The 17,485-nt window shown below is 38.4% G+C and overlaps 1 protein-coding gene across 1 annotated transcript in view; it reads left to right on the top strand.

Moving 5' to 3' along the window:
* Positions 1–3,031: 3,031 nt before the first annotated feature.
* Positions 3,032–17,485, top strand: part of LOC124270952 (E3 ubiquitin-protein ligase UBR2-like) — a 71,040-nt gene continuing 56,586 nt past the window's right edge. Inside the window, exons 1-8 of the mRNA XM_046706019.1 lie at positions 3,032–3,346; positions 12,488–12,753; positions 13,347–13,425; positions 13,699–13,809; positions 14,742–14,939; positions 16,080–16,157; positions 16,611–16,673; positions 17,341–17,464. Coding sequence (XP_046561975.1) covers positions 3,284–3,346; positions 12,488–12,753; positions 13,347–13,425; positions 13,699–13,809; positions 14,742–14,939; positions 16,080–16,157; positions 16,611–16,673; positions 17,341–17,464 — 982 coding nt within the window. The 5' untranslated portion in view covers positions 3,032–3,283. The remainder of the gene's footprint in view (positions 3,347–12,487; positions 12,754–13,346; positions 13,426–13,698; positions 13,810–14,741; positions 14,940–16,079; positions 16,158–16,610; positions 16,674–17,340; positions 17,465–17,485) is intronic.

Here is a 17,485-nt window from a genome sequence, read left to right as displayed (position 1 = left end):
CTTGCTTGATATAAGGATATGTACGGAGACGTTGCATCGTGATAGAATAATGAGGTTGTCATCCATAAAATATCTTGCCTTTGTTATTTCTCACCAGCTTTTAAAAGTGATTATTATTTATTGTGCCAAAGGCCCATCATATGACATAAAACGGCATTGTATGCTTCGTTGAAGACCGAAAATACAAATCATTGTATTGACAAAAAGGTAAGAAATTTAACAACACAAGAAATAGCCATTGGTTGTTTGTGTATTTGATACAGTAATCATTGTTGTGTTTTGGCGACTCGATAACTTCTGTCTCGATAACGTCTGTAACTTTGGCCTTTGGGTTAAATTCTTTTTAGCGCGTCACCCTACAAACCCCACCACCACCCACCCATTCCATTCATTTTTTATTTGGGTGGGGGTTGGGTGGGAGTAAAGGGTCGCCACGTTTATCAATGTTAAATATTCCGGCAATATCACTGCGGGGGACACCAGAAATGGGCTTCACACATTGTACCCATGTGGGGAATCGAACCCGGCCTCTTCTGCGTGACGAGCGAACGCTTTAACCACTAGGCTACCCCCACCGCGTCAGGTATCAAGGGAAAGAAACCAGGAATGGGTTGTACATAGTGTACCCATGTGGGAATCGATCTGGGGACAGTCGGTGACAACATATGGTTTTATTAATGCAACATGTAGATATTATTCATAGGGACAGTTTAGGTAAATTCTAGATGGAAGTCAACTTCACTGAGGAATCTTGGTCAGTTTGTGAAAGATATTCAACACATGTATATTAGGGCTGCGCAATATAACCGGTTTACCGGTATTAACCGGTTCAGACATGAAAACGATACGTATTGCGATACGCTGATCGAAAACCGGTATTTTGACATGCATTCGGAAAACTTCGTAACTCTCGGAAATCTTCGGATATTTCCGTTTTTTGAATTGTTCTTTTCCCTGTTTCATTAGTGCCAAATGTTACTTACATTTGTATTTTATCATGATTAAAAGTTTTCATAAAAGGTTAATCAATTATAGGGATTTTGTTGTGTTTTTGCTTTATAATCAAGCATTAACTCTTTTATAAGTAGTTTTTGTTAAAACATAATCCTTGCAATATATTGCAATACATATCGCAATATACGCTTCCGCATCGCAATATATCGCAATATGAAAATTCTCTGCAATACCCACCCCTAATTTATATGTGGGATTACACTTCTCAGTAAAGTACAGATACCATTAGTGGACGCTGTCTGAGTGGGTTGAGGTGGCTGACTTTGTGTGCTAGCGGTGTCTGACACTGAGGGTGTGGGTTCGAATCCCGGATGAGACTCAATAAAAGTACTAGAATCTGTACTTTACCGAGAAAGTGGAATCCCAAATATAACAAATGTTAAATTTGACCACTTTCTAAATGGCATTGCTTATTGAAAGACAGTTAATAAAATCTTGGACAGTTTGCGAAAGAAATACAATTGAGAAATCTCTAACCACTACACCACGTAGGCGGTCCGGCACAATTAGTGTTTATAATGGTTAACTAGTCTGTTGACAACTATAAGTATAAGTGAATACATGGCACTTTTATGGATAAAATACTTATAAGTATATGTATTATAGTAGATACCTATATGTTGATATTGGTGTGGTGTGTTTATCAGGGTGCTATTTGCGCAGAGCATGCATGTGGAAATCTTGTAACTAATGCATAGAATGTTAGAATATGTGCTTAATATATTACGTTTAATTAATGCCGATCAAACAATGATGGACCAAAATGACATATTATAAGAGTTTAAATTTGGATCTTAGTATGCATGGATGTTTGTGTTAATCAAATACATGGTGCATGAAAAATTAATAGGTTTTATTGTTTTACATGAAATCTTTCTTCTGTGGATGATAAATATCACTATATGTGGCGCTGTTTCCACAGATCCTTTTTTTGTTTTTGCCTTTTCGATTTGTCCTAGTTGGGGAAAAATCATTTTCAGACCGAATCAAAATATATATATCTGACGACAAGAAAGTGTTGCAGAAGATCGTTCTTCTTCTGTGACCCTTTGGCTGTTTTGATGTGATTCGTCTCTACTGTGCTTTATGGAACGGTGTCCGGGAACGTACAAAAATCGCGCAAACATGATATTGTTATTCATCCAACTCGTGTTATTCCCGGACAAGCCGAATAGCCTTGGAGGTTACGGAAAGGGGCGAGTGGTGACGAATGATTGTTATTATGAAAGCATTATCTGCCCTTGGTAGCATAGGAAATAAGACTTCGGAAACTAATGAAATTAGAGCAAACAGTATATTTATAAATTAAGCTGGCAAAGATCGGTTTGATGTAGGCATTAGATTATTGTCTGACAGATTTTGACAGATTGAACAAATACTTCTTGTAATATAATTCACTAGAAACTAGGTTTACAAATGATACTTTTCATTTAGGATTTAGGATTTCATGAACACACTAATGACATTTGATATTAGTTATTAAAGGTAAATATATATAACCGAAACTCGATGACATTTTTAAAAATAATAAAACCCTTTGTATCCTATTATTAATATTAAACGATATGAAGATTCTGTAAATTAAACCTGAAATGAGGAAAGAGATGGTTCGACATATATATATTTACGAGATTAGTAACTGGCTTGTAGTATTTGTATGAAGATAAAACGTGAGTTAAGTGGAAGGCACATAGTTGATCACTGGGCAGCATAGTTATGATCACCACGCTCTGAGTGAACATAGATACTGTGCTATTTGGATACCTTGTTATCAATGAATTCGCCCATTGAATGGGTATTTCAAATTAATTAATTAAAGTGTTGAAACAGATGTACATGTATTAGAAACGCTACATTGCATAATTAGTATTACTTATTTTCTACTAATTTGTATTAACTATGGTGTTTGAATAAATGCAAGGCTACTTGCTCAAGAAGTTATGAGAAACCTGTTACTGGTACTCACTTGTCGCTCTTATTTCGAGTACCTATTTTCAATGCACCCATCTTAGCCGCAGTTTCGTACACAACTGAAATACTGCAGAAAATGGTGCTTTGTGACGAAGTAACTGTTTAATGTAATTAATGGGCAATTTGTTGTATATAATACATATACTGATAATACTATTAGTTCAAAGAGCATCGGTGTAGCAGTAGGCGATCGATTTAAAGTAGCCGCAATCTCGATTGCCAAACAAGCGACTGTTGTCTGACCGAATGGGAAACAGATGGAGGACAAATGAAAACTCTCTGATCAAAATAAACAGGGATGGCGCAGATCACAGGTGGACATACAGTTGTACACGAATTTAACGCAAGAACAGTCCAAGAGGTAACTAGCGGATTCTTATTTAATTCTAATGTTGAGCGGTTTCAATAACTTATGTGGTTTGATTGAATGCACCAGTTGACAGTTGGAAGTGACCCAGTTTGTGACATTACTCTATGATTACTAATATCCATGAGGACCTAAACATCCGATCCCAACGATTATCAAATTATTAGATTGTTGTAGAAACTGAAAAGGCAATTTCATAACCGATCATGACATCTATATTCATTTGGAAATGTTTGTCCATAATGTCAAAAAAATCTGCAAACCAGAGGGAACTGGACAAGATTACTCGGTGTAGAATTGAACTTGACCCTCACAGTCACTGTGCAGATGCCAAACTCTACCCAGAACCCCTCTATGTGATAATAGGTCTATATATAGTGTACATAGTGCAATATAGTGCTTGAAATATGGCGTGAAAGTCATAGCCCCAGTGATATTGATGTAAAATATTACAGGCTAATGGGTTCAAGAGGTTTACTCACAAATCTTAAACACTGTATTTATTTATATATACTGTATATATTTCTGAATACATTACTTTGATTTGTATACATCACTACATCAAGTAATGTTGAGCAAAACAATTCTGAGAGTGAGATTCTTCTGTGAAAACCTGCCTGATTGGAGAGAACCAAAACTGCATGATCATGATGATACATACGTGCATATTGATTACTTCTGTGGCTATTTATCATGCTATGTATACCATCTATTAACTGCATGAATGTCACATGTACTGTTCTTTGTGGTTTGGATTTACTGTAACCAGAGACCAGATAATAAAATTTATTACATAGTCTCTGCTGTAACATTAACCCAGTGTCATGATTGTGATCATGTTTGTGTGATATTTTGATTTTCATGGGCAATATGACACTGATCACATACATGACAAAATAGAACATGTTTCTTGATCTTGGTAAATTAATATGTTTTTGTCAAATATTTTGAGAAATTAACAAGTGGGGAAATGTCTTTCGGTCTCGTAAGCTTTGTTAATTAAAACCCATAGACTAACTCTAACATGTACCAAATAGGAAGTCAAGAGACAGTAGACAAGGCTGTAGACTCAACATGCTCAAAAGTTATTTTTGCACAAACTACAATGGTGGTACTGAAACCGTATAGAATGTATAAAAGATTGTGTATGGGAGGGACTCACATCTTGAAAAAAAAATTGTTCTGTGCTGCAGATTACAGTCATCCCTCGCCATAACGCGGGTGTCCATGGATGACCCCCCGCGTTATAGTAACTATTACATAACACAGAACAAAGGCCAAGTAAATTTGTATCATCCATGGACATAAAAAAACCTGCTATTTTGTGTATTGTGCCCAGTAAAACCTAGATCGTATCGTTGGAGGTGAAAAATAAAACTTTGTAAATGAACATGGATGTATGTACTGGAAACTTGCAATCAAACATCACTAGACATTATAATTCAATTGTTGTTCCTGTTATGCTACCTGTTGTTCAACTAACCCGGAAATAGCAATCAGGCCCAAAAAAATAAATGTTGTGGTTCCGATTTCCTACATTTCAGAACTAGGGTAGGTAGGTAGGTTTTTGGGTTTTTTTGGCAAAATATTTTTACATTACTCATGTGTCAGAAAATAAATTTAATTTATTATGTGGTGAGTAAAATTGTTAGGCTCGGCATCAATATTTAGGGTCGGTCGGGAAATCGGAACCACAAGCTTTTTTTTTTAGGCCTCAGCTGTGCACAGATGTTTTGGTCCAATTTTCTGGTGATTCAGTTAAAAACGACCCGATAACATAGCATCAAAGAATTTCTATTCCATTATCAGAATAATTAAGCAGTTATTTTAACAGAGATATTATATATTGCTATCGTATTTGTATAATGCATGTTTTCTACGAACATATTTAACATAATAATTAACATAGGCTAAGCACTTGGGTTACCTGCTTGGATACGTTTTACGTATATCAACATGAAAACATAAACATAAACAATTTTCACCACTAATTCGTGAGTATGCTGAAGAAAAATCTTGTGTTAAGATATTTCTTCTATTAGTGATGTCAAAACACATATCAGTTATTCATGAACCTGGAAAATAAACAATGCTGAAAAGATGACCAGAGGTTTCAAATCATAAAAACACATCTAATTGAAACAGTTCATTCGACAACAATTACTACAGTCTTCATACAAAGCATGATGTTTCATTTATGGCAGGGGCGGTGGGGTAGCCTATTGGTTAAAGCGTTGGCACGTCACGCCGAAGACCCTGGTTCGATTCCCCACATGGGCACAATGTGTTAAGCCCATTTCTGGTGTCCCCCGCCGTGATATTGCTTGAATATTGCTAAAACCGGCGTAAAACTAAACTCAGTCAGTCATTTATGGCAGAAAACATAGTTGAATGCTAATTTTTAAAGAGAATGTTTTTGAAGTTCCAGAGACAACAAAGAATTATCAGTTGAGAGCTTTTGTGCCGAGAGTTGTGTCACTTCTTGTGTTATGCATTATGACAGCCTCGAAGCAAATGTGTTCCATATTTTAGTTTCTTGTCGGATGCACAAGGAAGAAATATTGAACAAATATTTCATTCAAAGGGTATTTTCGCTGTTGGAGGTTCAGCTTAGTGCATATAAATATACAGGTTAGCGGTACATTGAAAACACAATATCAGGGTTTTATGTGACACACATTTGTGCGTCCAGTACATAATGGACACAGAAAACACAGTTTTTGCTTCTTTTGAAAACAGGATCTGTTTTGTAGCGTAGTCTTCATAGACTGTGTTTTCTAGCGTAGTCGTCATAGACTGTGTTTTCTAGCGTAGTCTTCATAGACTGTGTTTTCAATGCGACAAAGAAGCAAGTTTGATGTAATCAGGATAATAAGAAATACACATTGCTAAGTGAGATAAAACTTGAATACAAATGAAGTGTTTTTATCATAAATACTGTGTTGGATCTAGGCTCTACAAGTTTACCCAGTTAGGGTACTCCTTAACCGTGTATTTACACATCTCAACATTGTCAGCAGTGACAGATATACTGGTAATCAATAGCAAGTTACAGTGATTGATCATGTTAGAATGTACATATCCAATCCATGTTCTCAACAAATGTTAATTGATATTCATGCAAGCTGTGCCAAATTGGTCCTAAAGCTGCATGAAAAATCAATCAACTACACAAAACAAATTATACGCTTACTGTGTCATTTTAATATTTATTGTGAAGATTCTACAAGTATTACATGAGCATCACATTGGTACTGAATCAGGTAATTGTTTGATGTTCTACTGTCTCAGTGAAAAATTTCATAACTTCGACTTCTTGTTTGATAACATGGTTGGCATAGATGAATGGCTCAGCTTCGTGTTCTTGTGCCCATTTTCTGCGTAGGCTTGGAGGGGCATGGTGGCTCAGTTGTCAAGGCGCCACCTTCCCCGCACAGAGTTGAGTCACAGGGGCACAAGCTTATGATTATAGGTTCTAATGTTACCAAATCTTAACGTCAGTGACTCAGTGTGTCCTTACAATAAAACATATATTCCGTCCACACAGGCTTGTGTGACATAAAATTATGCTGTTCACAGAGTAATGATTTAATGACATTCTAGTTAATAAGCATATCAGGGCTCAGAGCTGAGGGCAAAAACAGGATGTTTGTTTGTTCAGAATAAACTAGTGGCAGGGGAGGATTGTGGAGGGTCTGGTAACTGACCAGTTGGGTGGTTGGAGTTTCGTTTACCCCTTTGTATCTGGCTGCTTGATGATGACATCTCAATGTTTTCAGTTTGATTCACCGAAGGTAGGTATTGATAAACACATCTGGGGTTAGTTTCAAGACGCCTGCTGTGAATATTCTCGATTTAATTTTGACGGACATGTTATGAGCACAGATATTGTGCGTTACTATTCAAAATGTGTTTGATTTCTGCATCAGAACAGAATTTATTATTTCTATGGGACTGGTCATGCTAGTACCCATGTTGGTAATATTCAGTTCTGGGTACGGAACATTTTGAATTGACGTGAATGTGCTTGTATCTCTCTTGCACAAACTTTCATCTGTTTTGGCCTTTTTCTGTAATAAAGGACAGGGTTCGAAATACCCTATGTATTAGCGTGCCATGGCACGGTAAATATCGAAATGGCACAGATAAAAAATGTTCTTGGTGCACTTATGGCACGCCTAATTTTTTAGAGACATAGCACACCTGTAGTCATTTAATCCCCAAACAAAACACTTAAAGGTCACATGCAACCAAAAATCAAACATAATTAAAACACAATTATCACTTATTAATGACATATAATATACATTGCTGGAAATGAAAAATCATATAAACAAAATTATAAGCGCATAATCGCAAATCAAAAGTGCAATATTGTGTACTTCGGGTTTACTTCCCAAGAAACGGCAGCCGATACCGAACCCAGTCAGAGCGGGTGGGTGTGCACTCAAGTGTAACGGCTGGTTCATTTGCAGATGCAGAACGACATATATCTATATCACAGTTAGAAATTTGTACAACGCTAAATAATGACATTGCTTTTAAGTATCGAACTGGGAAAGTGACTCAATTAAGAAGAGCGTGTGGTGAAATAGACAAATGAAATTATATAAAGTTAATTTACTGTCATAACATATAAAAGCTTGCGCTGGCGTGTGAGATATCAACAAAACATTAGAAAAATAGCTCACACCAAAGCCTTCACCAGTATTCACCCGACAACCAGCTTCCAAGCTGCGCGAACCTATTTCACTGCGCAAGACGTGCTATGGCGCAGCCCAGCTGTTGAAACCCGTTTTTCCCAGAAAGTCGGGGAAAATTAGTGAAACGTTTGAACTCCGATTTCCCTCGCTTTTTCATCGCTATATTTTTAACTTTATAAGTTAAATTTGCATTTTGAAGATTTGTTTTGGTAAGTCCATACCGAAGGTATCAGAATCTGCAAAGTTGTGTTTTACGTTGCATGTGACCTTTAAGCAAATGACAAACAAGCAAAAACATTTATTGACTTTTACGCCCAGGAAATCACTGGAATTATGATGGATGATGTAAAGAAATCTGGTTGTTTTTCCATTGAGAGTGTTGTGAGTACTGATAGTTCGGTTAGTGAAGAGTAAATTGTGTATGTTAGACATATTGAAAAAAGTGAACCTCTCACACGATTCTTAGCTATTAAAGGTGATGGGAAAGCAGAACAAATGTCACATAAGAAAGCCATCTTAAGCAGAAGACATATCAGTGATAACCGAAAACTGGTTACCGGTAAATTTGTTGTTTTCTGACAATAAATTTCAAAAGATCATCATCCTTGCTACAGTCATTGATTCTGAAAACATGTGGGCACACTTGATTTCTGAAAGGCACACCTAAAATATTTCCTGGTGCCCTAAGGCACACTTAGAAAAAAAAGTATTTCTATCCCTGAAGGACAATGAGCAGCATAACTGGGGTGAATGAACAGAATGACCTACCATTTAGTTCAATGTCATTATTCAATTTTCAGGGAATTAAGCCCTCATTACTGAGGTGGCATAGAATGCAGAGGTGTGGATATGACATAACATGTATATATATAATAAACTCACCAGTTTGATCAGCATGGCTGAGCAATTAGGTGGTTGACTTTGTGTGCTGGTGATTAGGTGCCTCACTCTGAGGGGGTGGGTTCGAATCCCGGATGGGACTCCACCTAACAAAAGGACTAGAATCTGTACTTTACTGAGGAAGTGTAATCCCAAATATAACATATGACATAATCAATGAAGATGTATGTTTATCAGGATGGCTTTTTATAGTTTTGTTTCTGAACAAGGTGTGGTAGTACTCATTCTCTTCCCACAGAGGTTACTTGTCATATCTTCCTCACGTAACCTCTGTTCTAATACTGACCATATTTCCCGGTTCTCGTAAAATCCCCTAAGCGACAAAAGATCGCTAAACACTAATTATCTCCCTTCTTTCTATCCAATCAGAACACGTGTTACGCCGACTTAGATTCAACATGACTAACACAAGCAAATGTGAGGCCACAAATATCCCCATCTGCCGGGACTTACATATTGTTACATACAAGACCTTTAATAGCTAGCTTGTCCGTTGTTAATGAGGGCTGATGGAGACGCCACTGACCCACCATAACATGACTGAGTTCTGTCTAGAAGAAACGCTTTTTAGATCGCGGCAGGGGAAGAGGTTTAGTTTTCTCGAGTTATATGGAAATTACCGAGGCCTTGCCAATGATCACTTTTGAAACAACGCCGCTGATTGCACAACTAAATCTGATTACCTCCAATCACGAAGTCTTGAACGCCACACACCATGAAAGGGTCATCGTGATTAGAACAGAGGTTACGTGAGGAAGATATGACAGGAGTAACCTCTGTGGGAAGAGAATGGGTAGTACTGTGAAACCTGAAATCTAACAACAGTGAGTTTCTGGGTACATATCAAGTGGTCAAGGTTATGTATGAAACTTCGTCATTGAAAGTCATGTTTAATTTGTTACAGAGAGTTACAGATCCTTAGGTTCAAACAACCCAACATGTTTTCAGATACACCTATCATGCATTATGCACACACGCATTACTGCATATATAAGCAATTTTACATTGTTCAAAACGCATATTGTATGAATCTATTGATATATTACACAACATGTACTACCCTATTCTTTACACATTTTGTACATTAATGATATATTTAAAAACTTCACAAAAGCACTTCAAACAAATCTGAATTTCAAATTCATGTACAGTTGAGCACCGTTGTGTCGAACTCCGATAACTCGATATCTCTGTTGTCTCGATATAACATCTTGGTCCCGGTAAAATCCATCATAATTTATCACTATTCAAGCTCTTTTAACTCAATATGGATGTCTCGATATTTCGGATATCATATCTCATGGTCCCAACAAGCAAAATTACCCAATTAACTCGATATTTGCAAAAAATCTCGATATTCACCTACCATTCATGGGCAAGTATCCCTCTGAACTGAGGTTGTTCCCACACGTTTCCACACGGTGCGGCATGAATCAAAGGGATGGGGTAGTGTAAACTAAATAGGGCTAATTTAGTTGAAGGTGTCACTTGTTTGTTATTTAATTAGGATTAACTAAGAAGGAGTTAATTAGGAAGTACTCACTGTTACGACTACGGTAAACACTACTGATAACGGATTATAGTTTTGAATCAAAACATACTGAGAAGCGTTTTGTTTTCTTTCATAGTGATATGTGATGATATGCCCTGGTCAGTTGTCTCGAAGTTCGGAGAACTCAATGTTTTTTCTTGGTCTCGCAGTGTTCACGAATGGTGTCTCAAAGTAACAGGACATTGGGTCCTGTAAGTTTCAGATGTCTGTCTGACCCATTGAAAATGCACAGGACCCATGGAATAAATTAAACACACATTTCAGATTTAATATTTCTTATAATTGACATTGAAATTATTAACAAACATAAGATTTATAAATAGCAAACAAGTGTCACATGTCACATAAAACAACTTCAGTCAAAGTCATTGTGAAATATACAGTCAGACACTGGGGCCGCCGGGTTGTAGACTTCTGTCTGACAGTAGGCGCATCTGCCGGATTTGTCAGAGGGTCAGGCACTTTTCGTGAACACTGGGTCTCATAAATATCGAGACAACGGTGCTCGACTGTATATATTTGTATTCTGTATACAACACATGCCAGAGAAGTGGTCTTCATGGCTTGTATATGTTGAGGGTAAAGGCGGCTCACAGCCACAGAGGTCGATACATTTGTAACAGTTTCATATATGCCCAGCTGAAATGAAACAAGAAGTCATGGCACCAGAATGTTGTGAAAAACTTGGGAGTGTTGTATATACAGTAAAATACACATATCCAACAAATTGATGGATGTAAAAAACTGTTGGGTCTTTATGTCCCACCACTTGCTGTATGTTTTGGTCCGAATGTGTTGATTGAACTACGGTTAATATAAACTAAAATTAGTGACAGCTTTGTCTTTGTTGTGACCGTAGTTTGCTGCCGTTTTGATGGATAACAAATCTGAAATACCCGAATTCATTTATAAAAGTGTACATGTGTCTTGGTGTACCAGTGGATGAACTGTCTTCAATTTCCATGTGTATGGGTTGAAGGAGCTTATGCCCAGTAGTGTTCACGAATAGTGTCTGACCCTCTGACAAATCCGGCAGATTCACCAACGATCCGATAGAAGTCTACAACCCACCGGCCCCAGTGTCTGACTATATTACACAATGACTTTGACTGAAGTTGTTATATGTGACATGTGACACTTGTTTGCTGTTTATTTTATTTTAATTTTTCTTATGTTTGTTAATAATTTCAATGCCAATTATAAGAAATGTTAAATCTGAAATGTGTGTTTAATTTTATTCCATGGGTCCTGTGAATTTTCAATGCGTCAGACAGACATCTTAAACTTAGAGGACCCAATGTCCTGTTACTTTGAAACACCATTCGTGAACACTGCCCAGTAATTCCCTGCAAGTAATAATTGAATTTCTTGATTTTGATAAGTGATCCATATCAATATTGACATGTTCAATTGGAAATATTGACAATAGTGAGTGGAGATGAACTCTACCAAGCTAACTTTTTTGTCCCCTGATGAACGTTGGTATGTCATATCGAGCGGAGGGATAGAGCTATTTGTTTACCAGAGGCACCGTCTAGTGTATCAAGTGTATCTATCATCTGAGTTGCCACAATAAACTCTGCAGAGTTGCATTCCTTGGGCACACCAGAATCCAGGTCCACTCTGATTATGTTCATGGGTTCTCAGCACCATACCTTTGCCTGTAGGTTTCACAATAGTGGTAAACGTCTGAGACCAGCATCACTCCAGACTTTCCTCTGACAGTAAACTCACTCACTCACCCACCCACTAACTCACTCACTCACTCAACCCACCCACTCGCACGCACGCACGCACGCACCCACTCCACGATCGCACTCACTCTCACTCTCTCACTCACTCACTCACTCACTCACTCACTCACTCACTCACTCACTCACTCACTCACTCACTCACTCACTCACTCACTCACTCACTCACTCACAAGTGTGTATCCTATACAATGTGTGTATGCTGTAATCTGTTTGTCTCCATCTTTAGACATGGTGGGCATGTTGTGAGAAAGGGGAGCTCCTGGAGGGGCTGAAGCAACACTTCCGTGTGTACGCGCCGCTTGTGTACTCCACCAGCCATGACTCCAGCAAGGAGGAGCAGATGGCCAACAAGTACCTGTTCAGGCCCATGGAGGAGTTCCTTTGTGGTACAACCGACTCAGAAAGTGTCTTACAACAACTCAAGGCCAAAAACCAACCCTCTCAGATATGTGGCCATGTCTTCAAATCAGGAGAACCAACATATTCTTGCAGGTATGTTTACATCTCACCCATGTGGCTGTGTGTGGTGATAGATCCATTTACAGCACAGGCACCTTTCTGTGTACACATACATCCCCGAACTGTAGTGGAGTACAAATATGGACGTTGAAGATGGAATAACTCCCTTTTCAAAATATCCCAAACCAATTTGTTTTCAGTCTTGCATTTTCTGGAGTTTTAAAATTATTGATGGCAGTAAATCTGAACTTTCTTCTGCGTCATATGAATAATCAGGTATAATTATGATACGTAATACCTAATACTGGATCACTGGTAGGTTATGATGGTCCTGGGGCGGTGGGGTAGTCTAGTGGTTAAAGTGTTGGCTCGTCGCGCCGAAGACCCGGGTTCGAATCCCCACATGGGTACAATGTGTGAAGCCCATTTATGGTGTCCCCGGCCGTGATATTGCTTGAATATTGCTAAAAGCTGCGTAAAACCAAACTCAGTCAGTCAGTATTATGGTCCTTTATAAAATCATCCCTTATGACTAGAATATTTGTCAACAAACAAAAGAACAAAAGAAACAAATATTTCCAACTTATCAGCTTCAACTATCTAACTCATCACATGATTTCTTTCAGGGATTGTGCCAACGATCCGACATGTGTGCTGTGTATTGACTGCTTCCAGAACAGCGTCCATAGGCAGCACAGATACAGGGTAAGTCCATTTAAATCAAGGGGTGGCAGTTCTTTAACTTGTTGCCGTCTTGGAAACCTGATTTAAAGACATGAATCATAGAAGCACAGATTCTGTGTGTTCAATTCTAAAAGTTGTGGCAGTATCACTTGTGGTATATGTGGTTTTGTGCATCCGGTGTTCGTTTATTTTACCAGGAACCATAGACTGGAATAAGTGTTCATTTTTTAGATGTGAGTGTAATAATGATAATATGCATTCCGTCCTCAGCTTGTATTACGTTTGGTGTTGTAGATGCACACGTCGGGGGGTAACGGGTACTGCGACTGCGGAGACATCGAGGCGTGGAAGATGGAGCCTTACTGCAGTATACACAGGTCATCTCTAGACCAGAACCATCAGCAGGTGATGCCTTATGTCATACCTTTAATATATACAACAGTATTATCAGGGGTGGAAATAACCCATTGCCCGACGTCCGAGTCCAGTGTTTCTTTCTGTCGGGCAAGCAAATTTGTATATCACACTGTACCGGTGTCCACTTGACTTTCCAATGTTAATTATGTTGTTTATTTAAACAATCAACCAGAAGACAGCCGGTATAGTGGAAAAATTATCAGGGCAAGTGATTTTACATGTGCCACTGTACCGGAGTACACTAGCAATTTTAAAGTTATTTCCACCCCTGATTATACTGGAGATTCACCTGAATTTATCAACCTTTGATAAGACATTTGTCTGTCAATACAAAATTTAAAAAGTCTTGGGTAACTTGTTAAATATAATCTGTCAGTGTCTGTAAATGAACCTAAATCATGTAATATAGTGATATTATTTAAGGACTATCTTTCACACTGGCAAAATGAGATGTATAGAAAAACTGCCTGTTCAATCTCATACCAAACTACAGTATTAAACCTGTTGTCAACAGTTTGCCTATGTTTTGTTGATTGATGTAAAAACTATCAAAACTGTGTGTCACAATGTCATGTTAATGCAATGTCTGACCAGAGCTTGCAGGGGTGGAAATAACCCATTGCCCGACATCCGAGTCCAGTGTTTTTTTCTGTCGGGCAAGCAAATTTGTATATCACACTGTACCAGTGTCCAGTTGACTTTCCAATAGTAATTGTGTGGGTTTTTAAAAATCAACAAGAAAACGGACGGTATAGTGGAAAAATTATCAGGGCAAGTGATTTTACATGTGCCACTGTAACGGAGTACACTAGCAATTTTAAAGTTATTTCCACCCCTGGCTTGCAAACATGCTGACACTGTGCTACAAGACTTGCCAAGTTATTTAACAGTTCACCAGTAATAGTTTTCGGTCTATGTAGAACCCGATTGACCTGCTCCCTGTTGAGCTGACTGACCGTGGCAGTGCCCTGTTCCTGGCCACGCTGACCTACTGTGTGGACATGCTGACCTGGGAGGAGACGGCCAGTCTGCCCGGGGGGCTGGAGGCGGAGGACACCGTGGACAGTAACCTCTATCACTGCATGCTGTTCAATGATGAGGTTCATACATACGATCAGGTGAGATGTTACATCGTTAACCTGTCAACTCTGCTGCTGTATATTACTGTTAGTGAATGCATTTAATTAAAGGAAGCAGGTATTCCTGTCCAAGGAATTAGGGCTGGGACGGGTAGGAAATAATGGAAATTGAGTACCGCATGTACTTACCCGAATCGGGATAGAGTACCCGGAAATGTAAGGAATACATCGCTTCTGTCAACTGTCTGAATATTCAATCACGAGTTGACAGAGATTATTATAGAAAACTCAAAAGGATGGCAATAAGACATTAAAACAGATCTTAGGCTATTTAATTTACATCTGCTTAACCATATAGAGAGTAACACCATTACTTACATTCATCGTTGAAACACAGAACTTTCCGTTCCCGCTGTTACTGTAACTTTCACTACTCACTGCGCAGATAAATTACAGTCGTTAATAATAACCTTCATTAATCGGACAATGTCAATGATGTAAATGAGTGTTGCATCAATTATGAAAAAGACAAGTTATTATCTGCCCTTGTCATTACAGAGTTCTCTCCCTTTCCGGGTACTCGATTCCAATAAATAGGACACGATTCCATCTGTACCCGGCCCCACAAGGAATAAATGTTTTCTTGTGGCAGGGATTATAATTTTCCAGTTATGTGTATAATTTCTGATCAAAGCTATTTAGGTTGATACAGTGACTGGACTTCAAATGCAGCCTGACTATGACAAACAGTAAACTATGGTTACAGCAAACTTAGAGGAACCACTAATATAGTTTAGTTTGTTATGAACACATTTCAACTAAAATAAGCACCAGTTGGCCTGGACTAAATAGGTGGTTTGTTATACCCGTCAGTTCAATGTCAACTTGTTCATTATATGCCATCTACTGGGCCTAGATTTTCGAAGCTCTCTTAGCGCAAAGATAGTCGTAAGTGAATGTTAATGTATGGCACTTACGACTAACTTAGCGCTAAGAGAGCTTCGAAAATCTAGGCCGAGTACTTGTTCAACAGAAACTATTGTCAGGAAATATCATTTTTTGTTCAGATTTAAGGCCAGGATTTTTCTGTACAATCGTAGATTTATGCAAAAAATTGGCCTAACCAAGCAAATATTGTAATAGGGAATTCTATTCAAACACCGCTGTTTGTTTATTCAGGTTATCACAACCCTCCAGCGAGCCATTGACTGTACGCCAAGACAGGCAATCGACTTTGCCACCATTGTAGACAGAGAGGTAAGCTCCATGGGTTGCTCAGATGTCACAATTCAGTGTGCCTTCATTTCAGCAGTGGGTATATCAGAAAGTAGCTTACAGGGCTCAATTTAAGAGATGTTAACCTACTTGCACCAGGTGCAACCTAAGATAAAAACATAGTTGCACCAGCCAAATTCCAGTTGCACTGCTTTTATTGCAATATGTAAAGAAAGAAATATGCTATTGAATTACTTAGATGTTTCATTCAGCAGTTTACCCACTCAAAAATTGACTTGCACCTGGTGCAAGTTAGAGTAATAACTAGGTTGCACTTTATAATATTGGGTTGCACCAGTGCAAGTAACAAAGCACTAAATCGAGCCCTGGCTTACAACATCCAAATAACTCGGTAATTTATTGGAGGCATATCTTTCAATTGCATTCTATTTGGGAGTAATTTTAACATATTTTGTCAATGATTTGTCATGGTAGGGAAGAAGCAATGTCCGGACTGGAAGTAAGGCAGAATGTGATAGAGCCAAGGAAATCATTGAGGTGAGATTGCAGCTTATAAACAAATTGTTCTGTTTTGCCCTGATAGTGTTAATTATTTTGTCACCACAACGCTCATGGTTGTGGGGTTTCATGAAAGACTTGTATAACATTGGGCTTTCTTCCAGCATCAACAAGCCCTGATACAACTGAGTTGCTGTTTAAAGTGGGGATAAACCCAACTCACTCACTCACTTTAGACAAGCAGCTTATGTACATCCCCTAAGTAGATCAGGGCTCCAGATAATTTTTCATGATCAGGAGTACGTACTCCTTATTTTTTCAATATAGGAGTACTGGAAAACAATATGAGTACTGAATGGAATTTAATGGCGTATCAGTAATCTTGTGTTTCGTTTCATATATGCACCACAACATTGCTACTCTTGTGTAAACAGGTCAGTAAACAATAAAACAATACTTTTTCAGATAAATACGTCTGTAAATGATTCTGAAACCGTACACCATTGCTGTGGTCCGTATCTGCTACGTTTTTAAAATTGTTTCCTATCGTATCGTGCTTATTTTATATCCGTACATACGCTGATACAGCCCTTATCTGGAGCTCTGGTAGATTGTGGGAGAGGAAATGCAGTCCTCTAAATGATCGCTAGTCAGGATTAACAACATCTGTCTGTCCCTGTGGTCTGAAACCTGTGTCTGTTGCCAGCGGAACACCTCACGTCACGGGAGCAAGCCCCTGAAGGTGCTAGTGATGCAAAACTCGGTCGTAGCCCACCAGAACTTTGCCATGAAGATGATACAGTGGCTTCAGAACATCATCTCCAAATCAGGTGAGACTTTCTCTTGGATTC

This window comes from Haliotis rubra, unplaced genomic scaffold, assembly GCF_003918875.1.
Source record: "Haliotis rubra isolate DU_JTF1 unplaced genomic scaffold, ASM391887v1 Scf156, whole genome shotgun sequence".
Taxonomy (NCBI): domain Eukaryota; kingdom Metazoa; phylum Mollusca; class Gastropoda; order Lepetellida; family Haliotidae; genus Haliotis; species Haliotis rubra.
This window is presented reverse-complemented; position numbering and strand designations above follow the sequence as displayed.